The sequence below is a fragment of the Dipodomys merriami genome, unplaced genomic scaffold, assembly GCF_024711535.1.
Source record: "Dipodomys merriami isolate MVZ:Mamm:240054 unplaced genomic scaffold, mDipMer1.0.p SCAF_27, whole genome shotgun sequence".
Taxonomy (NCBI): Eukaryota; Metazoa; Chordata; class Mammalia; order Rodentia; family Heteromyidae; genus Dipodomys; species Dipodomys merriami.
In genome coordinates, this window is record NW_027204159.1 from 8,335,213 (window position 1) to 8,358,835 (window position 23,623).

General features: G+C 41.3%; 2 protein-coding genes and 1 pseudogene across 2 annotated transcripts; all 3 read left to right on the forward strand.

The window, feature by feature from the left end:
• The first annotated feature begins 1,347 nt into the window (after positions 1 to 1,347).
• LOC138837435 (protocadherin beta-14-like) lies at positions 1,348 to 5,986 on the forward strand. The gene is given in 2 exon segments (XM_070036219.1): positions 1,348 to 1,700; positions 1,703 to 5,986. Coding segments are annotated over 2 exon segments (2,607 nt in total). The 5' UTR covers positions 1,348 to 1,483; the 3' UTR covers positions 4,093 to 5,986.
• Positions 5,987 to 10,598: 4,612 nt separating this feature from the next.
• LOC138837436 (protocadherin beta-18-like) lies at positions 10,599 to 15,384 on the forward strand. The gene has a single exon (XM_070036220.1). The coding sequence runs from the start codon at positions 10,773 to 10,775 to the stop codon at positions 13,143 to 13,145; it is 2,373 nt and encodes a 790-aa protein (XP_069892321.1). The 5' UTR covers positions 10,599 to 10,772; the 3' UTR covers positions 13,146 to 15,384.
• A 1,822-nt stretch (positions 15,385 to 17,206) lies between these two features.
• Positions 17,207 to 22,479, forward strand: LOC138837437 (protocadherin beta-15-like; annotated as a pseudogene).
• The last annotated feature ends 1,144 nt before the right edge of the window (positions 22,480 to 23,623 follow it).

Genomic DNA, 23,623 nt, shown 5'->3' on the forward strand with positions numbered 1-23,623 from the left:
CATGCCTATAGCTGGACATTAACATATTTAGTTGTAGTTGGCTTTGAGAAAAAAGGCAGATTCTGATCTCTTTTGTTGCAGATCTGCTTTATCTGCAAGAGCTTAGTTCACTTAGCCACACATAACTGCAAAAAAAAAAATATGATAAGCAATTTACCAGAGTAGCCATTTGCTTGGGTGCAGTTCTATTATTACAGAAGAAAGGAAGTACAGATTTTGTTGAATATCTATCAGAGTCTTTCATAATGACAATCTTAAATCCAATAAACTATTTCAAAACTTGATTTTTTTCTTGATTTTCTGAAGCACCAGTTGTTTTTGTTTTTCCTCATTTTCTTTTTCTTTATTTTTATTGGAGCAATGAGGTTTAAATTAAAGACCTTTCACTTCCAAAGTGGGCACTCTACTACTGAGACATGCCTTTTTTTCTTGCACTGATTATTTTTAAGCAGGGTGTAGATTACTGCCTGGACATGCACCTGAATCTTAATTCTGCTATTTTCTCACTTTTCATTGAAAGTGGGATGATAGATATGTGCCACCACACCTAGCTTTTATTGAGAAGGAGAATTCCATATGCCTAGGCTAGACTTTACCCTCAGTTCTCCTGATCTCTGTTTCCTAAGATGTTCGAATTACAGACGTGGGCCTTTGGTTTTCAGATCTATATTTGCCTTTTGGTTTCACAATTTTTAACTCAAGACATTCTCTGATTTTAATATGATTTTTTTCCTCTCTCAGGAAGGGGACAGAAAACATTGTATAAAAGGAAATGTATTTGTTACTGACTGGTGTATTTGCAATCCTTCTGTACAACATCTTAATAAACAATTTAAATTATAAAAAAGAATTATTTCTCAAATTTTCTATTTGTCATGTTAGTTTATTATTATAATGCTCTCCATATTTGTCATTCTCCATAAAGATTATCTCAATCTTACTTGTGTCATGTATCTTTTAAAATACAAAACTGAATACCGTGTGTTAGACATACAGTAAACTTTGTGGATTTTTCCTGATTATATGTAAATATGAGAAAAAAGGAATTTATTAACTACAATTGGTAAACTCAATGGAAAAGAGAATATCATGGTAGCTACTAAAGAAGTTGCCTGAATAAAATGTTATCCTTTCTTTGAATTATCAGAAGCAATGGTAACTGAATGCATAAATAGACCTTGTTTGGCTTCTGATTTAAACAAATGAGCAATAAGATGCCTTTTGTCAAGAACTGAGGTAAACCAAAGAGACTGGGGATAAATGGTTTCAAAAAAGTCATGCTATATTTCCTGATCAGAAGAGTAATTTTGTTCTTGTATTTTCAAAAGCTTAATCTATAAGAGAGTCTTAATGTATTTAGAGGTAAGTGGAAACATGATTATGAATACAACAGGTGCATTGTGAAATTTTTCAAAAACAAAAAAATTGCACAGTATTGAAAAACATTATAGAGACACATGGTGGCGCTACAGGATAAGATGAGATGAGCCATACCGGCACTGGGGGCTCCATTACACAAAACAGAATATCTAACACACTGAAGGGGAATGTATTAAAGGAGCTTCACCTACGGAGCTGCAGGAGGGCTGCATATTTATCAGAGATTTCCTACCTAAAAATTAGAGCTAAAGCTTTCAAAATTAAGGCCAAACCAACGTTTTTCCATAAAAGAAGTGACCTGAAAGAACCATGGGGATCAGAGAAGCATTGGCTCTTCAGAAAAGGCAAGTGCTGATTTTCTTTGTTTTGCTACAATTGTCTCAGGCTAGTACTGAATCTGTGCACTATACTATGCCAGAGGAAACTGAAATGGGTTCATTTGTGGCTAATCTTCTGAAGGACTTGGGGCTAGGGGTGGAGGAGCTGTCCTTCCGGGAAGCTAGGGTGGTGTCTGATGACAATAAAAGGCATTTGCGCCTTGATTTACTGACAGGAGATTTGTTTCTAAATGAGAAACTGGACAGAGAAGAGCTGTGTGCCTCTGCAGAACCCTGCATAATGCATTTCCAGGTAGTATTGGAAAACCCTTTACAGTTTTTTCAGGTTGAACTGCATGTCAGAGATGTAAATGATAACTCTCCCACATTCTTAGACAAGGAAATAATTTTGAGAATATCAGAAAGTGCTCCCATTGGAACCACCTTTCTATTGGAAAGTGCTCAAGATGTGGACATAGGAAGGAACAGTCTTCAGAACTACACAATTAGCCCCAATTCCTATTTCCATATTAAAATTAGAAACAGTGTTGATGGGAAGATTTACCCAGAGCTGGTTCTGGATAGAGCATTAGATCATGAGAAGGAATCTGAGCACAGATTAACACTCACAGCACTGGATGGTGGATCTCCACCCAGGTCTGGGACAACTTTGGTTCTCATTAAGGTTTTGGACATCAATGATAATGCACCTAAGTTTGCTCAGAGTCTCTATGAGGTGCAGGTCCCAGAGGACACACCCATTGGGTCCTGGATAATCACTATGTCTGCTAAGGATCTGGATGCAGGAAATCATGGGAAAATATCCTACACTTTTTTCCATGCATCTGAAGATATTCGCAAAACTTTTGACATGAACGCATTATCTGGGGAAGTTCATTTGAAATCAGCGCTGGATTTTGAAGTGATACAGTCCTATAGTATAACTATTCAGGCAACAGATGGTGGGGGTCTTTCAGAAGAATGCACTCTTGGAATTAAAGTATTAGATGTTAATGACAATCCACCAGAGGTAATGATTTCATCAACTACAAAGACAATTAAAGAGAATGCTTCAGAGACCCTGGTGGCTCTATTTAGTGTTCGAGATCTTGATTCGGGAGACAATGGAAGAATGGTTTGTTCTGTTGAAGAAGATATACCTTTTATCCTGAAACCAACCGTCAAGAACTTTTACATGTTGATAACAGAGAGAGCGCTAGACAGAGAGGAAAGAGATGAATACAACATCACCATCACCGTTTCCGACTTGGGGACTCCCAGGCTGCAAACCCAGCACACCATCACCCTGCAGGTGTCCGACGTGAACGACAACGCCCCCGAATTCACGCAGTCGTCCTACACCCTGTGGGTCCGCGAGAACAACAGCCCCGCCCTGCACATTGGCAGCATCAGCGCCACAGACAGAGACTCGGGCAGCAACGCCCAGCTGACCTACTCGCTGCTGCCCGGCCCGCAGCCCGGCCCCGACGCGGCGGCGGCGCTGGTGTCCATCAACGCGGACAGCGGGCAGCTGTTCGCCCTGAGGGCGCTGGACTATGAGGCCCTGCAGGCGTTCGAGGTGCGCGTGCGCGCCGCCGACCGCGGCTCGCCCCCGCTCAGCAGCCAGGCGCTGGTGCGCGTGCAGGTGCTGGACGCCAACGACAACTCGCCCTTCGTGCTGTACCCGCTGCAGAACGCGTCTGCGCCCTGCACCGAGCTGCTGCCCAGGGCGGCCGAGCCGGGCTACCTGGTGAGCAAGGTGGTGGCGGTGGACCGCGACTCGGGCCAGAACGCCTGGCTGTCGTTCCAGCTGCTCAAGGCCACGGAGCCCGGGCTGTTCAGCGTGTGGCCGCACAATGGCGAGGTGCGCACCGCCAGGCTGCTGAGCGAGCGCGACGCGCCCAAGCACAGGCTGCTGCTGCTGGTCAAGGACAATGGCGAGCCGCCGCGCTCGGCCAGCGTCACGCTGCACGTGCTGCTGGTGGATGGCTTCTCGCAGCCCTACCTGCCGCTGCCCGACGCGCCGGCGCCCGAGCGCGCGCAGCCCGACCGCCTCACTGCCTACTTGGTCATCGCGCTGGCGGCCGTGTCTTCTCTCTTCCTCTTGTCTCTGCTGCTCTTCGTGGCCGTCAGGCTGTGCAGGAGGAGCAGGGCGCGCTCGCTGGCCGGCTGCGCGCTGCCCGATGGCCCCTTGCCTGCACACCCGCTGGATGTGAGTGGCACGGGGACCCTGGCCCACAGCTACCAGTATGAGGTGTGTCTGCAGGGAGGAACTGGCACCAATGAGTTCAAATTCTTGAAGCCTATCATCCCTAATCTTGAAGTCCAGGGCACTAGTACCAATATGAATGGAATGGAGAATTTTCGGAATAGCTTTGGATTCAACATTCAATAAAACTTTTTCTTCCGAAATTTTAACCTCGTATTCTTGGCAAATCACAGGTCGTCCCCCTCCCTTCTGTAATAGATTTTAGAAATTTCTTCAGTTTTATGCATTTTGATTTGCATGTTGTACTCTAATTTGTTTTAAACATCTTTATCAAGGATATAATAATATGAAATGTCTTACTTTACTGTGTATTTTTACCAAAATATCAATGAAATTGCTATTATTTTGTGATAATGCTATTGTTACCTATGCAAAGCCAAGTTTGTAGTCATTTGGAACAGCAAGCTAAGGAACTAAAAACAAACACCTGGACTTATATGTAGCTCTCTAGTGCACAAGCATGTATAAGGCATTGGGTCTCTTCCACAACAGAGGAAATATGGAAGAAAGCAATGAAGAACAAAGTTAATAAAACAAGGGAAGGAGGAAAAAGAAAGAAAGGAATGAAGTAAGAGAAAAAGCTTGGAGGGTGGGTGGAAGGGGCAGATATCATTATATACAGATTAAATAGCCAGACAGATGGATACATGGATAGCTAACATTATTTTTATACAGCATCAAAGCAGAGACAAAAACAAAAAATAATGATGTATTTAGAGGACACACATATTGTATCAATTGCACTAAACATTGCAACATTTTCAAAATAAAGGTAAAAGTATGCTACACTTCCATATTCAGTACTAGAGAACTGTTTTATATAGTATTTCAAAAAATACATTTTAGATGAAACTGATAATATTGTAAAAGGAGGAGTTTTGTATTGATCTGGCTGTGGTATTACTATTACAGTATGTTTACTTCATCTTTATTTCTTTAAATTTTTTACTTTGTATCATTTATCACTAAAATAGTACATACTTCAGAGTCTCATTATAAGTACAATTACCCTACATTAGAAGACAAGACAAAAACATAAAAAAATTAAAATTATCTTCAGCTACAAAGATAGTTATTTAGCTTCTCTTTCCTAATCATTGGCAAGAGTAAATACAGTTCTGAGTGTTGTGTTACACGTCTGTTAATTCAGCACTCAAGGCTGGAGTTTGAATAGCATAGCAGCATAGTGAGGCCCTGTTGTCAAAACAGGGCCTGTTTTGAAAACAGAGATTAATGATGTAACTAGTAGTAAAGTGTTCATCTAGCAAGCATAAGGCCTTGGATTCCATTCCATACTTTGCAGTATAAATAAAAAGAGTCAGTATAGACACTGGGCCCTATTCAACATTTCACATTTCCAGAATCCATTCCATTCAGAAAAAAATAACACTAATGCCTTCTAGCTTCCCTCAGAAACCGACAAAGGAGGTATAAATCTTTATTTCTGGTTTATATTTGCCCCCAAATGTATACAGGGGCAGTTCACTGGTGGATTATATAGATGTTGATAACACAATGTACTATGGACACAGTGTGTATTCAAGTAATTGCTTCTATAAAATCAAATGTTATAAACTAGATGGTAATAAAATGGGCTTTTACTTACCGTTATGTAATAGCTAAAACCATTTTCAGTTTCCTTAGAAATTTTTCATTAAACTTTGAGTCTTGGTGTGTATTAAAACAAGTGTTTATTAGTAGAGTGCATTTCATTTAACTTGGTATTAAACTATAGTATCTTGAACAGTTAGATCCTCTTCATTTTTCAGACATGAGTTAAAACTGCATGTGAAAGCCACTGGTTAAACCAATGAGTAGACACTGATGAAATAAGCATTTTTAGAATAACAATGTAGCAAGACAGTAAAAGAGAAGGATAAGAGCAATGTATCTTTATAATGCTCTTAAAATTTTAGGTCATCTTTTTGTAACAATGAGACATATAAGACACTATGTTGAAAAGGAACTTTATAACTTGGGGGAAGTGGAGAGGGAGGAGTTGGGGAAGTGGGAAGAGAAGAGATAATAGGGGAAAAACAAAGGAGGGGGTAACAATGCTCGATAGCAATTGCACTTAATAGCTTACTCATGTAACTGAAACCCCTCTGTACATTATCATTACAATAAAAATATAAATAAATATATATATTATTTTATTTTTTTGGCCAGTCATGGGGCCTAAACTCTGACCCTGGGCCCTGTCCCTCAGCTCTTCAGCTCAAGGCTAGCCCTCTACCACTTGAGCCACAGCGCCACTTCCAGCTTTTTCTGTTTATGTGGTGCTGAGGAATCAAACCCAGGGCCTCATGCATGCAAGGCAAGTGCTCTACTACTGAGCCACCTTCCCACCCCAAAAATATATTTTAAAAACATAAAAAATTAAAACCAAGACATTGAAAAAAATATAGGTTATCTTTCCCCCTCTAATCTGTAATGGATTTTAGGAGGTTCTGTAGTCACATGGGTTTTCATTTCTATTTTGTTCTCTCATTTGTTTTAAAAATCTTTATCAAGGATATAACAACATGAAATACAATCTTCATTTGCTGTCTTATTTTTGCAAAAGTGTTAATGAAGCTGCTGTTGTGAAAATGCTATTGTTATGTATGCAAAACAATATTTGTAGTCATGTGGAGTTATAAACTGAAATATTCAAAACAAAGATCATGACTAGGTATGTAGCTGTCTATATCACTAACTAATACATTGCCACAGTGCTGGGTGCAAGAGTTTACCTGCTTCTATTTTTTCTTCTTTACTTCTAATGACATGCGAGGTGGGGAGGTAGGGGCATCAAGGAGAGCTCCAACTGTTCACAGAGTTGAGCAGCCTACTTATACAGTCAGAAGGAGAGGGGATTAGGATGTCTCCACCAATCATGACACTCCCCTCATGTTTGTTCCAATAATGGTCTGATCCATTATGCGTGAAGGATTGTATTCACACAAATGAAAGGTAGGCCTTAAGCACTCACAATCTTTCTGAATTGTTTGAAAGTGGTAGTTTGGCTGTTGGTGTTCTGTTGAACCCAAGCATCTTTCAGAAGTGTGCTTACAACAAAGGATTATTAGTAATAGTACTTTAACAATACTTCATATTGTTAACACTGCTTCTCTTTGAGAGTCTCAGGAAAAGGTATGTCCTTATCATCTTTTTTAAAACAGGGATTTTCATCTTGAAGATGTTTTCTACTGTAAGTGCTCTACTAAATTACATCTCTAGCTTAAGCTGCATCATTTCTGAAATCAAATTCAAATATCCTCAACTTATGATTTATTATATTTCCCAAAGGAGCAACAATCATAATCTATGCCAATAAATCTCAAATTTGTTTCTGCAGCTTGAACCTCTTGTCTCAGTTTAATTTATACAATGGAAGATCATTTACATAAACATTTATGAGTGCTCTGTGAATACATCAAAGTTGATTTTCTTTTTTTTCTTCCTGATACGTGGTTACTCTGCAAATCAGGTGCTCTCCTACATGAGCCATGTTGCAATCCCCTTTTGCTTATGTAATCATTTAAAATGTAATTATGTTATTATTAAGGTGTTGAATATAATTTAAGTAATGAGTACATTTCTTTTTGGACAATGTCACCACAACGTCACTTTCATTTTCCACAGGGTCTACCGTGGCTGCATTTGTTCACCTTCCTCCTGTCATTTCTATACTCCCCTTCCTTCCCTCCAAAAGACAATATTTTAATTTTACTTTGTTGGTTGTGAGGCCTGAACTCTGGGCCTGGGTGCTGTTCCTTCAGCTCTTCAGCTCAAGGCTAGTGTTCTACCATTTGAGCCACAGCACCACTTGTGGTTTTTTCTGCTTATGTGGTCCTGAGAAATTGAACCCAGAGCCTCATGCATACAAGACTGAGCCAGCTTCCCAGCCCCAAAAGGCAATCTTTTAAATATAATCTTTTAAACAAGGTGTACTTTCCGTTGGGCCTGTCTGAAGCAAATCCTGTTTACATCTCCTATGAGAGAGACAGATATGTGGGATCTGGGATGAGGGTTGTGTGCCACCACATCTGTTGAGATGGGTGCATCTTTCTAACTTTTTCTTCCAGTTCTTAACCTCCTGAATAACTGGGGTTTTAGTTTGTGAGCCACCATGTACCAACTTCATCAATGGCTTTAAATATATTTTTTCTCCCCAAAAAGTAAAATTATCTTCTCTAGCTCTTTATGTTCCTCTTCCTTTTTTTTTTTTAATCAGTCGTGGGGCTTGAACTCTGAGCTTGGGGCGCTGTCCTGGCACTCTTCAGTCCTGGCACTCTTCAGCTCAAGGCGAGCGCTCTACAGCTTGAGCCACAGCCTCACTTCTGGTTTTCTAGTGGTTTATTGGACATAAGAGTCTCATGGACTTTCCTGCCTGGGCTGGCTTTGAACCGCGATCCTCATATCTCAGCCTCCTGAGTAGCTAGGATTACAGGCGTGAGCCACCGGTGCCCAGCTCCTCTTCCTTTTTTGTATGTAGTTTACCTTCAATGCCTGAAGCTTGAAAACCATTTGTTGATTTTTTTCCTCCTTCCTATATCATCCTAGGTCTAATTTATTACCATATCCAATATTAGTTTATCATTCCAGAACAGTTATTGGGTTTCCAACTGAGGCCAGTATCATCTCACACTTGTATTGCTGCAACCAGTTCTAATCAGTCTTAGTCTTTCACTCCTTTCTAATTTATTCTCAACTCTGAAACAAGTTGATCAATACCTTCATAATAACAATAAAATTATATTTAAAAATAAAAATAAGTAAAATCATGGCTGTCACATTTCTGTTTAGAATACTTTATTTTTTTCCAGATAAACAGAACAAGGAGTCTTTATTAGCTGTATGGTGAAGATAACCCACTATTGAGGTAGTGATGTTTGGTGTAGGTTTTGTTCTCATCAGGGTTTTTAAAGAGAAAAACGACTAACAGGTGGTGTTTGTCGAAGCAAAGCAAGCTGATTTTGAGATGCAAAACATAGCCTTGAGCTGCAGAAGCAGAAGAAAAACATAGCTGTGAGCAGGGGTTGCATATTTTAAATCTCAAAACATGAGAAACTCATTATCATGGTTGGGGGTGCACGGAAATTTTCTTTACAAAATTTTTTAAAAAATATAACCCTGTATACTGTACAGAGGGGTTACAATTACATGGGCAAGATAATGAGTACATTTCTTATCAAGCATTGTAGCCTCCTCCTTTGTTTCCCCTTCCCATCCCTTCCTATCTTCACCGCCCTCCCAATATTCCCCCCCCACACTAAGGTTGTAAAGTTTGTTTTTCGACATAACAACTTGTACATCTCATTGTTGCAATGGGTCCACCTGTATCCCTATTTAAACGATTTGTTTTTTCCCTTCCCCTCCATAAATTATACCAACATCAAATACAGTGAAAGCAGGGCTTATACCATGGGGGAGGGACATGCAAAGCAACCAAAAAATCATCTTATAAATAAGTTAGAAACAATCGAATGAAGAAAAAATAGAATGCTTTAATAAGTTTGCATTTCCACTAATGTAAATGCCACAGCTCACAAGCTATTTGCTTGACTTTGCTATTTTAACTTTCTTTCATTTTTTTCCTCTTGTTCTGTCCAAGACATGTCTCTCCATTTTGAGTTATACAATTATGTTTTTAGTTTTCCTGGAAATTTTTATCCTATGTCCAATTTTGTTTGGTTTTATCCTATTCATTTTTATGTGTCAATATAGAATATGCTTTTTGTAGAAAAATCTTTCCTTACTTCCAATTACCATCTAGGCTCTTATAGTAACATAAATTTTCCATCACATAGTAAGCACTATGCACTATTTTAAATATGTGGTCATATTCTGTCTCCCTTTTTCATGGCAAGAAATGTGTCTATGTGATTGCCATTCATCCTTAACACTCACCACCATTTCTAACACAAAATATATGACCAATAGATACTTTCTGAATAGTATATTTAGAATTGTATCTTGGAGGTCCTGGTCTACAATATGATGAAGTTCAGCTTCATAATGAAACTAAGAACTAAATTGTTTCACTTTTTATGCTGTTTGGTTCTGGGTATATTGAGAAATAAATAAATGTTAGTGAGCATTTACTTTTGCTGTTTCCAAGTAAATATCCTATGGTATATATCACTTAAAAGTGGTAGTATTTCCCTGATAGGAAGTACCCAATCTCCTCCAAACACTGATCTGCATATACAAGGTTCAGTTTGAAGTTCATGGCCTCATTCTTAGTGTCTCATCTCAGAGACTTACCACTAGGTTCCCATTTCCTATTTTCCTGAGAATTTATTTTTACATAAAAGGGTCCTAACTTTAACTATCTTTAGTTGTCCTACGTATTATCTTCCCAGAAAAATTACAGTGTATTTTGAGGCAGGGATCCTATATAAAATATGATTTTTATATCCACTATAGCTCTAACAGATTATGGTTTATTATGTCAATGAATGTAATGGCATTATATATCACAAAGATTACAACTCAGATTGGAGTAGGAAAGAAAATATTTTAATTGGTGGATAAACAAAAAAATACTTTGTCTCCAACTTATTGACTTTGTCTAACACTGGAAGAGTCGCATGGTGGCGCTGCAGGATAAGGCAGAGAAATTTTTTTAAGAGCAGATGCTTCTCTTAACTGGGAGCATATAAGAAAAAAAGCCTTTGGAGAGAAAAGGCACCACCAACACCGTCCGAACAGAAGTACATATCTATAAATTCTCAAAGGTTCAGATGAGAGGAACAGTCCTGGGAGCTACTAGGGATTGCGCTGAAACATTTTGACAGAAGACATTTGTCTGAGGAGTCATGGAGCTGGGGAAAGAGAGCGCTCAGCAGATAAGGCAAGTGTTGCTTTTCTTTGTTTTCCTGGGAAGGTCCTCAGTTTGTTCTGAGATTTGGAGTTATTCGGTGGCAGAGGAAACTGAGATCGGCTCTTTTGTAGGCAATGTGATTAAAGATATGGGTTCCGGTGTGGAAAACCTGGCTGTGAGAGGTGCCAGGGTCATCTTTGATGACTATAAACCTTACTTGGGTTTGGATCTGCAGACTGGCAACTTGCTCTTAAATGAACGACTGGACCGAGAGGCACTGTGTGATATCACTGAACCCTGCATACTGCATTTCCAGGTGTTATTTGAAAATCCTTTGCAATTTTTTCAAGCTGAGCTTTTGGTTAAAGATATAAATGACCACACTCCTGTGTTCCTAGAAAAACAAATACTTCTAAAAATCTCAGAAGGTACTACTCCAGGAACCTCATTCCAAATGGACAGTGCTCAGGACTTAGATACAGGAAATAATAGTGTTCAAAATTACACAATAAGCCCCAACTCTCATTTTCACCTTAAATTACAAGACAGTGCTGAAGGTAGAAAATACCCAGAGTTGGTACTGATCCAACCTCTAGACAGAGAAAAGGAACCTGAGGTTAGCTTAACACTAACAGCCGTAGATGGAGGATCAACGCCAAGATCTGGGACTGTGCTGATTAGAGTAGTGGTCATAGATATTAATGACAATGCCCCTGAGTTTGAGAGACCAGTCTATGAGGTTCAAATACCCGAGAACAGCCCTGTGGGCTCCATGGTAATCAAGGTATCTGCTACAGATTCAGATGTAGGAACAAACGGAGAACTCTCTTACTCATTCTCTCATCCTTCTAGAGATGGACTGAAAACATTTGAAATCCATCCAGTTTCTGGAGAAATCCATTTGAAAGGACTTCTGGATTTTGAGATAATTCGGTCTTACACAATAAACATTCAGGCCATAGATGGTGGGGGTCTTTCTGGGAAATCAGTTATTACTGTTCAGGTTTTAGACGTGAATGACAACCCACCAGAAATAGCCATTACGTCACTTACCACCCTCATACCAGAAAATTTTTCACCTGAGATGGTAGTCGCTGTTTTCAGTTTACGAGACCAAGATGCTGAAGACAATGGAAGGATGATTTGCTCGATTACAGACAACCTCCCCTTTCTCTTAAAACCCACCTTCAAAAATTTCTACACCCTGGTAACAGAACGCCCACTGGATAGAGAGATAAAAGATGAATATAACATCACGATAACTGTCACCGACTTGGGGACACCCCGGCTGCAAACCCAGCACACCTTCACCCTGCAGGTGTCCGACGTGAACGACAACGCCCCCGAATTCACGCAGTCGTCCTACACCCTGTGGGTCCGCGAGAACAACAGCCCCGCCCTGCACATTGGCACCATCAGCGCCACAGACAGAGACTCGGGCAGCAACGCCCAGCTGACCTACTCGCTGCTGCCCGGCCCGCAGCCCGGCCCCGACGCGGCGGCGGTGCTGGTGTCCATCAACGCGGACAGCGGGCAGCTGTTCGCCCTGAGGGCGCTGGACTATGAGGCCCTGCAGGCGTTCGAGGTGCGCGTGCGCGCCGCCGACCGCGGCTCGCCCCCGCTCAGCAGCCAGGCGCTGGTGCGCGTGCAGGTGCTGGACGCCAACGACAACTCGCCCTTCGTGCTGTACCCGCTGCAGAACGCGTCTGCGCCCTGCACCGAGCTGCTGCCCAGGGCGGCCGAGCCGGGCTACCTGGTGAGCAAGGTGGTGGCGGTGGACCGCGACTCGGGCCAGAACGCCTGGCTGTCGTTCCAGCTGCTCAAGGCCACGGAGCCCGGGCTGTTCAGCGTGTGGCCGCACAATGGCGAGGTGCGCACCGCCAGGCTGCTGAGCGAGCGCGACGCGCCCAAGCACAGGCTGCTGCTGCTGGTCAAGGACAATGGCGAGCCGCCGCGCTCGGCCAGCGTCACGCTGCACGTGCTGCTGGTGGATGGCTTCTCGCAGCCCTACCTGCCGCTGCCCGACGCGCCGGCGCCCGAGCGCGCGCAGCCCGACCGCCTCACTGCCTACTTGGTCATCGCGCTGGCGGCCGTGTCTTCTCTCTTCCTCTTGTCTCTGCTGCTCTTCGTGGCCGTCAGGCTGTGCAGGAGGAGCAGGGCGCGCTCGCTGGCCGGCTGCGTGCTGCCCGATGGCCCCTTGCCTGGACACCTGCTGGATGTGAGTGGCACGGGGACCCTGTCTCAGTTTTACCAGTATGAAGTTGGTCTCAAAGGAGACTCTGGGAGTAACGAGTTTAAGTTCCTGAAGTCTATTATTCTGAACCATCATGGAGCTGTGAATGGGGTAGAAGAAAATCCACCTATGTAAATGGTCTTGTGTAGAATTAGCAACGGGTTCTTTTTTCATGTCGTTGAGGTCAAAGATGTGTTCTCTCTAAATATACTGGGTTTCCATTATACTCTTGTTTTATAAAAATTTTTAATATTCGCCATTATTTTCCTGGTTGAGTCTAGAAAATTTCCTTGAGTATATGCCTATAGTCTCTCTCTCTCTCTTTTTGTCGGTAGTGGGTAGTGGGCCTTGAACTCTAGGCCTGGTCGCTGTCCCTCACCTCTTCAGCTCAAGGCTAGTGCTCTACCACTTGAGCCACAGCGCCCCCTCCCCACCCCCGGTTTTCTGGTGGTTTATTGGAGATCAGCCTCTTGGACTTTCCTGCCTGGGATGGCTTTGAACCACCATCATCAGATCTCAACCTCCTGAGTAGCTAGGATTACAGGCATGAGCCACCAGCACCCAGCTTGCCAATAGTCTCTTTTAAAAAAATCATTTCTATTTGAAGGAGACAAAACTTCAATGTTATTTATTGCTGAAAAGTCACAAATATTTGTTTCATTTATGATCTTCTCAACATAATCGGGAATATAACCTCACTCTTATTTTCTCTTTGTTGCCCAGAAATTCTTTTCTCAACTTTTAATATTTTGAAGACAAGTATAATTCAAAAATATATTCTGCTTATTCTGACATTATGCTTCCTTTTCTGGACTATTTAAATGGAGAAATACATGCAAAACCATGGTTTTGTTTTACAGTAGACTTAAATGGGAAATATTACTACTTCTCCCAAAGTTAAAACTTTCACATATGTCATATAACCTTTAGTATACGATAGGTGTGTACTGCTAAAAAAAACCTTTTCACTTATCTCAACAATGATAAAATTTATACTTTTCTGTGATTTGTTTAGCCCACTCCATTTTTTCTAAAAAATCTCTCTTCAAGAGAGATGTATTATTGCAGTTGTATTCATTTTATATGATTCAGCTTCATGGTTTCAGAAAATTGGAACTGATAGTAGATATTATTAAACCCAGTGGGGTTAATCTGATCTTGTGCCAATCAGATGTTTTAGTTTTTACAAAATGACTATAGAACATGATATAATGTAGTATCTATTAGAACATTAACAAATGCTGGGTGATTGTGGCTCAAGCCTAGCTACTTAGGAGGCTGAGATCTGAATATTGTGATTTGAAGTTAGCCTGTCAAAGTCTGTGAGACATTCATCTCCTGTTGACCACAAAAAAGCCAGAGTGGTGTTGTGGCTCAAGTAGTAGAGCACTAGCTTTACACAAAAAAGCTCAGAGCAGACCCCAGCCCTGAGTTCTAGGGCCAGTATTGCCACCAAAAAAAAGTAAGTTAATCAGAAATTAGTGTCATTGACTAGATACATGGACAAGTGCTCAAAAAGTCCACTGAGAGACAAAAAGGTTAGAGACCTCAACTTGTAACCTTGCTGCAGGCTTTCCTGCCATAGATGTTCAAGATCATCTCAAATCAGCTTTCTTACCTGGATTTCTGGGAACTAATACCTGTTCTTTTAATTTCTCTGAGCTAACTGAAGGGTTTCCTTGTTAAAAATCACAGTTAGAGATTGTTGCATGCACTGGTAAATTAGAGTTACCATTAGAGTTTTTGTCATAGTTTTCATGTTGATATAATGCTTTGCACTGTATGATGTACTCTTTTGTGAGGTTTATACACTATTAGTAGTGCTTACAAACTTTCATTAAATTATGTATTTTTGAAAGCCAGGTTGGTGCTACATGCCTGTATTTCTTTCATTCAGAAGGCAAAAGGCTCGTGGAGTCTGAAGTCTATCTGGGCTATATAGTGAGACCTCAAAAAAGGTATAACTTTGAGAGGAATTAAAGATGTTCCCAGTGTTAACAGCTTTCAGAGTAGTTAGTAGAAATTTTTAGAAAATTCTTCACCTAGGGATTAAGGATATAGCTCATTGGTAGAACACTTGCCTAGCACAGTAGAAGCCCTGAATTTATCCCCAGTACCATGAAAGAAAGAAAAGAAGTGTAATAGAGGGGGTGAGATTGATGAGATCACAAGGCAAACCTGTGAGAAGTAACAATGAAAAGCCCCCTCCTGTGTAACTAATATTAGACAATAAAATAAAAATGAAAAAGTTAAATAAACAAAGGAAATAGGAAAGGAGGGAGGGAGGAAATTCTGCTAACAAGAAAGGACATTTGAATAACATTATTGTCAATAGAGGCATTGGTGTGAAATAACATTAATATTGTAAAATGTGTTCCTAATAAAGATGTATATCATATTTGTACAGTAAGACCTTTTTGTCATATTGTTCCTTTTTAAAAAAATGTATGTATCTCTATTGTGGGAAGTGACTAAATTATTAAATGAAGAAAACATTTTGAAGTTGAGCATCAGTTGCTCCCCCCTGTAATCCTAGCTATTCAGGAGGTTGAGGTATAGAGGATTTTTATTCAAAGCCAGCAAAAGCAGAAAAGGTCCATACGACTCCATGACCAAAATGACCAGAAAAAAAGCAGAGCTCTACCACTACATCTCAAGTGGTAGAGTACCAGCCAAGCAAGCTGAAAGAGCATAAGGTTCTCTTGTACCAAAAAAATCCATCTTATATCATTCTAAGTTATTTCAAATACTATTCAAGAGCATAGCAAACATCTACTTGCAAACATGTTGTCTAATTTATTCAACTTATGTAATTAACTTACATCATGGTTAAAGAATGTGCATATAGAGGCTAGGGATTTAGTTCCATAAAAAAATGTTTGCTTAGCAATCCCAAGACCCTGCATTTGGTTTCCCAACACTAGGAATGAAAAGGAAGCATCTACGGTAGAGAAAGATACACCTGAATGTTTGCATTAATTGTGATTTTATCCACTGATCCATTCAACAAACATGTATTTAGCATTTACTCTGTGCCAAGGATTATTTTAGCTGCTGGGGATGAAGCACTAAACTAAGCATTTTAGCACTTACAGGTGACACAAAAGAAATGAAAATGTATATTTTGCTATGTCAGATAATACATGCTATGGTGGGGGGGGCACAGGATAAAAAATACCAGTCTCTTCATCTGCATTTTGCCATAGTTGAAAAAGTTCATAAAATTATAATTCTGTGACATTATGTGAAATTCTATCATAATCTAGAATTAACCTTGTTAGAATTATCCTCACCTTTGGTCCTCAGCTCCACCCAGACCTGAGCTCTTCCCTGCCCTACAGTACCAGCCAAACAGCTGTCCGCTCCCTCTTTCCCACCCAGACCTACCCTGCAGGCACTTACCTTACTTCTACCCTTACTTCCTCACCTGCCTCACACCTAGCTGTCACCTGGAGGGGGTAGATGCCATGTGCTATCATTCTCAGGGAGCTATGGCCCCTCTAATACACCTTATAATAATCTTTCTCCTGTGCCTGTCTGCCTTTGCTGTGGTCCCCTGGGATGGTTGTGAAGGATTCTTACAAACCTGTAGCTTTTCCCATGATGTATTTCAACCACAATAGGGAACACAATTCTGGTGAATAGTTGCATAAACTTTGAAATAAAATCTAGAGGAATTAATCCTTTTGCTGAATTTTAATTAATCAAGGGCTATGTGTTATTAATTTTACAAGATGTTTGATCATTATTATGTCTTCTTTCGTTTCTCAGTTTCCCTCAGGATACCCCCAACCTAGAATACAGGCTCCAGAAGATAGGGGGAATGCCTGAGTTGTTTGCTCAATTATTTTCCCAATCCTAACACATAGCGAATAATCTTTGAATGAATAAAACTGCATGATTTCATGATTACAACCATCTTCAAGCTTTTATGGGAAAAGCGTAGCAAATCCTTTAGAGGCTAAAACAACACAAGCTAAGCCTTCAAAGAGAAAATGCCAGGAACTCTACTTCAGCATTCCGGAGCAAAAGAAAAGCAGAAGTCAGAGCCCAAAGCCCGTTCTGCTGCTTATCTACACTTCTAAAGAGGTTATTAATGATATCAGTGTAATCAAAGATCGCTCTCTGCCTCGGTTTCCTGTCTCTGTAAGGTACCGCTTGCCCTGGTCCCTGGGAAGGTGTGAAGAGAAGCAAAGATGGACAGCGGATGGGAGTTCAAACAAAGGCAAGTCCTGACCACCTTTCTCTTACTGGGGGTGGTTCAGGCAGGCTGGGAACCCCACCGCTATTTTGTAACGAGGAAATGGAGTGCTTCCTTTGTGGCAGACCTGGCTAAGGAACTAGGGCTGGGGAGTGGGGGAAGTAGCTACCTGGGGAGCTCAGGTTAGGTAGCCTCTGAGGATAAGGAACCAGGCTTTGCAGCTTGATCTGCAGACTGTAAACTTGATTTTAAATGAGAAACTCGACCGAGAGGAGCTGACCCCACGGAGCCCTCTGTAATGCCTTTCCAAGTGTTACTGCAAAGGCCATTGGAAGGATTTCGGGCTGAGTTCCCGATGGGAGACATAAACGATCATTCTGAGTTTCCTGAAAGAGAAATGACCCTGAAAAGATTAGAGACTAGCTCTCCCGGTACTGTGTTTCCTCTGAAAAGAGCTCAGGACTTGGATGCGGGCAACAACAATGTTAAAAACTATACTATCGGTCCCAATTTGTATTTCCGTGTTTCCACCAAAACCCGCCGGGATGGCAGGAAATACCCAGAGCTCGTGCTGGATAAGGAACTGGATTGTGGGGAGCTAGATGAGTTCAGATTAGCCCTGACAGCATTAGATGGTGGCTTTCCAACCCGTTCCAGCACAACCCTGATTCGTGTCCTGGTCTTGGATGTCAATGATAATGCCCCGGAATTTGCTCAGGAGCTTTATGACGTACAAATCCCAGAAATCAGTCCTTTAGGTGTCAGGGTGTTCGCTAGGGATTTAGATTCTGGAACAAATGGAGAGATATCATGCTCTATTTTTTATAGTTCTCTGGAGATAGGTAAAACTTTTGAGCTAAGCAGCTTTTCAGGAGAAGTCCTACTAAGAAAAGAATTAGATTTTGAGACAAGATCCTTCTATGAGCTAGATATAGAGGTATCTGCTGGCAGAGGACTTTCTGGAAAATGTTCTGTCTCTATTGAAGTTGTGGATATTAACGATAATTACCCAGAACTAATTATTTCATCGCTTATCAGTCCTTTACCTGAAAATTCCCCTGAGACAGAAGTAGCTCTGTTTAGAACTCAGGACCGAGACTCTGGAGAAAATGGAAAGATGGTTTGATCCAACCAGAATGACACTCCTTTCACGCTAAAACCTTCCATTGAGAACTTCTACGGGCTGATAACAGAAGGGGCACTGGACCTGGAAACCAGATCCGAGTACAATATGAGCATCACCATCTCCGACTTGGGGATCCCCAGGCTGCAAACCCAGCACACCTTCACCCTGCAGGAGTCCGACGTGAACGACAACGCCCCCGAATTCACGCAGTCCTCCTACACCCTGTGGGTCCACGAGAACAACAGCCCCGCCCTGCACATTGGCACCATCAGTGCCACAGACAGAGACTCGGGCAGCAACGCCCAGCTGACCTACTCGCTGCTGCCCGGCCCGCAGCCCGGCCCCGACGCGGCGGCGGCGCTGGTGTCCATCAACGCGGACAGCGGGCAGCTGTTCGCCCTGAGGGCGCTGGACTATGAGGCCCTGCAGGCGTTCGAGGTGCGCGTGCGCGCCGCCGACCGCGGCTCGCCCCCGCTCAGCAGCCAGGCGCTGGTGCGCGTGCAGGTGCTGGACGCCAACGACAACTCGCCCTTCGTGCTGTACCCGCTGCAGAACGCGTCTGCGCCCTGCACCGAGCTGCTGCCCAGGGCGGCCGAGCCGGGCTACCTGGTGAGCAAGGTGGTGGCGGTGGACCGCGACTCGGGCCAGAACGCCTGGCTGTCGTTCCAGCTGCTCAAGGCCACGGAGCCCGGGCTGTTCAGCGTGTGGCCGCACAATGGCGAGGTGCGCACCGCCAGGCTGCTGAGCGAGCGCGACGCGCCCAAGCACAGGCTGCTGCTGCTGGTCAAGGACAATGGCGAGCCGCCGCGCTCGGCCAGCGTCACGCTGCACGTGCTGCTGGTGGATGGCTTCTCGCAGCCCTACCTGCCGCTGCCCGACGCGCCGGCGCCCGAGCGCGCGCAGCCCGACCGCCTCACTGCCTACTTGGTCATCGCGCTGGCGGCCGTGACTTCTCTTGTCCTCTTGTCTCTGCTGCTAATCGTGGCGGTGTGGCTGTGCAGGAGAAGAGCATGCTCGCGAGGTGGCTGTTCGGTTCCCGGCTCCTTTCCTGGTCAAGTGTTGGACGTGAGTGGCATAGGGATTTGTCCCACAGCTCCAAGAATGAGGTGAGTCTGCCAGGAGGTTTTGGGACCAATGAGTTCACATTCCTGAAGCGTATTATCTCCAATATTTTAGGCCAGGATCCTGAACCAAAATTAGAGGATAATCTTGTCCAAATAATATAGATATAAGAAACCTATCTGTTGTCTATTAGTTTTTTTTCTACTTTTTTTTAACCTTTGTAGCTTTGTTTTCATGTTTCGTGGATTGAATGAAGGGCCTTGTGCATGCTAGAGAAGTGCTCTGCCACTGAGCTACATCTTCAACCTTTTTCTACATTTTTTTTGAATACTGTTCACCTTTGTTGCTGGTTTGTTTGTTGTATAGTTTTTTTAAGTATTCTATTAGTAAATATTTTACATCAACTATATATATTCTGGATTTAATACTTAGTATTCAGTCTCAAAGAATAATGTAAGAGTTAACTGCTCCTAATAAGTATAGTTCTAGTTAAAAACTTGTTTCCCACCACATCACAATTGAATATTTGCTGTTTTTATATGTTTCCACCATATCACACAGCAATGTTTGTTTTTTTTTCTTTTTCTCCCCCCCCCCCCAGGCTGAGGACCGAACCTAGGGCCTTGCGCTGCCCTTCCGCTGGGCTAAACCCCCAGCCCCACACAGCAATGTTTGTATCCCTCTTTGTCTTTAAATCTGGAAATATTTTTACTTTTTATTACTTACACAGCTATGACTGTTCAGTAATTCAGTTTCTGTTTGGGATGTAAGTTCACTAATGCTTTTTTCCTTCCATTCTTCTTGAATGTATCTTCAATTTTCCAATAAGCATCAATATGTATAACTTAAGGTGTTTATTTCAATCCCATACTTGTAATCATTAGATTTTTGTCCTAAAATAAATATATCATTTCATGATTTTTTTCTTTTTCATCTTTATATAATCTAACTTAATATAGTGAATACTATTGGTTCTTTCTTATCTTGACTGAGTTATGATCCTCTTAATGTTCTTGACTTGTTAACTGATACCAAGATTGATCATGTTTATAATATTTCTGGAGGGTCAACAGACTCAAAGCCTAAGCAATCCATTCCTTACAGTTATCCCTTCCTATGTCAAAGAAATTCTCCAAGTAAGCTCCAAGTTCTTTGTTTAAAAGAACTTTGGATAGTATAGCATGCAAATATCTACTTGCCTTTGAGTGATTACATTGTTCAGCTCATAAGGAATTTGGAAAAATACATTTAGAGTTAATATTAAATAACCAAACACAATGCATTGAAAGGATATGTTGAAGGATATATTGATGAATGATTTGGGGAAATCATTGGTAGAAATATTATATCCTTAATTCCAAACACAATGCATTGAAAGGATATGTTGAAGGATATATTGATGAATGATTTGGGGAAATCATTGGTAGAAATATTATATCCTTAATTATATCCACATCCTTTTCCGGCAACCTATTAGTATGTCTACTTATATTGTGAAAATGAATTGTGCAAGTAAAATTAAAGTTGCTAACCATCTAAACTTCAAATAATGAGAATATCCTAGATAATTGGATAGGCCTGATTCAGCTAGATATAAGGTTGTACAAGTAGAGTTGAATCTTCCCTGAAACAAAGTAGAAACTCCAAATAAGGACAGCATGTTTGCCTTGTGTTTCAATATTCTAGCATGCCCTTAAATAGCGTATAACACAGCTCTGGGAATGCTTTAGTCAGCTCCCACAAAGGATAAGTCACTATCTTCAATAAATCTTTTTATATATTTCTTTAGGTTCTGTTTCTCTAGTTTGGATCCTGACTGGTACAGATTTTGGTACCTATAGTGGAATGTCATAGTAACAAATATCAAAACCCATGTACATGGCTTTTGAATTGAGCAGTGGGTAAGGGGTTTAAGAATTTGGAGAAGGATGGTAGAAAAATCCTAGATTTCTTTGGAGAGACTGTTAGTAGAGATGTAGAACTAATGAGCTAGTGACAACTTAAAATAAAATGAAGGATATATAGAGAAGAATGTATTTTATTGAATACATAAATTATTTAAGTCAGATTGTAAGAAAAATGGTCATTAAGGTTTTTCTGTTAATGAATACTGAAACATGAAGAAAATGTTATTCAAAATCAAGGTAGAAGACAATTTAGGTGAATTAAACCTGCTTAATGTTGACTGTTTAGTTGAGAACATTTCCAAGCAAAGGATTTAAAATACATTCTGAATGGTTTTATATTTTCTGCTTGTAGTAACATGGAAGAAAAAATATGAGAAGAATTTGGTTGGAGAAAGAACTGATGAACATGAAGAAACCAGGATCTGATGATTAGGGAAATTCTCAGCCTATTCACATTGCAACCAATGTTGACTTTAGGGGATTCCTTGGCAGGAATTGAACTCTGGAGAGAAAGCTAAGGTGTAGTGGTAAAAACGTTGTGCCTGTGTCTTGAAAGAATGAGAAGACTCTTTGATAAGGATAGACCTGTGACCAGCTCGCCTCAATAGAAACTCAGAATATACATAGAAGTATTCAAGAAAGAACTATGAATGGATTTTTTATCTTATGAACTTCCTTCCTTCCTTCCTTCTTTCCTTCCTTCCTTCCTTCTTTCCTTCCTTCCTTCCTTCCTTCCTTCCTTCCTTCCTTCCTTCCTTCCTTCCTTCCTTCCTTCCTTCCTTTCATTTTACTGGTCCTGGGGTTTGAGCTCAGGGCCTGGGCATTGTCTTTGAGCCTCTCTGTGCTCAAGGCTAGCACTCTACCACTATTAGCCACAGCAAAACTTCCAGTTTTTGAGTGGATAATTACAGATAAGAGTCTTATGGGGACTTTGCTGCCCAGGCTGGCTTGGAACTGCAATCCTCAGATCTCAGCCTCCGGAATAGCTAGGATTACAGGTGTAAGCCATCAGCACCCAGCTTCATAGATTTTTATAAATGTTACACTCACAGAAATATGCCCAGTTTGAACTGAAAGGTATTAGTAAACTTTTTTATTTAGCAAGAGATTTGTATCCTTTTCTCCCAAACAAAGCCATGGAATGATATATTACTTTGGTGATTGTTAATGGATATTTTAAGCCTGATTAGAATAGACCTCACTTAGAAATTAAATCTGCTTTAAATCCAATAAAAACTTAAAATTTTGTCTCACTTACTGTAGCCTGAAATCACTAAAGAAATCACTAAAGAAATTTTATCAATGTCTAGCAACACCTTTTTTGTGATGTCTAATGTCAAGAACTAGGGTTATTTAAATGTTTGAATATGCAAACCCATAGTTCTTATAATTAATGAACACTGGACATTAAATTTGACATGAAAAAATTTTAAAACATATGAAGTACTTTGACTAAGTTCTGTCTCACTCTGAAATTTTTTATGACAGTTTTAAATCTGACCTATCTTAGGAAAGCATACATTCTTGATTTTCACAGACCAAAAGAAGGGCAGTTAAAAATATTATTGACCATAATTTCTTTTTTCTTTTTTTTTTGAGGGGGGGGGTCCGGTCGTGGGGCCTGAACTCTGGGCCTGGGCGCTGTCCCTCAGCTCTTCAGCTCAAGGCTAGTGCTCTACCACTTGAGCCACAGCGCCACTTCCGGCTTTTTCTGCTTTTGTGGTGCTGAGGAATCGAACCCAGAGCCTCATGCATGCAAGGCAAGCACTCTACCACTGAGCCACCTTCCCAGCCCTTGACCATAATTTCTTGAAGGAACTTGTCTTATTCATCTAGCTTGTCCCCAAATATAAATCCAGATGGTAACTGCTGATTACAGTTTTCAAAAATCATGTTTGACAGATTTAAGCTTTTCTGTAAGTCTTACTATACTTTTTTGTCAGTTGTGGGGCTTGAACTCAGGGCCTGGGCTCTGTCCCTGAGCCCTTCTGCTCAAGGCTAGCACTCTACCACCTTGACCCACAGTGCCACTTTGAGTTTTTGAGTGGTTAATTAGAGATAAGAGTCTCATAGTGACTTTTCTGCTTGGGCTGGCCTTGACCCACAATCCTCAGATCTCAACCTCCTGAGTTGCTAGGGTTACAGGCATGAGCCACTGGTGCAGCAGTCTTACTATACTTTAATTACAACTTTTAGAAACTTGTACTTCATCTTAACACAAAATGTGCTTATCAGAACAAACTTATATGAACTTAATACCTTTGTATTTGTCTAAATTTTCATGGCTTCTATCATTAGAAACCTAATCAAATTAGCC

What these genes read in the sequence shown, in the direction of transcription:
- LOC138837436 (XM_070036220.1), top strand. Translation starts at nt 10,773, where the DNA reads ATGGAGCTGGGGAAAGAGAGCGCTCAGCAGATAAGGCAAGTGTTGCTT.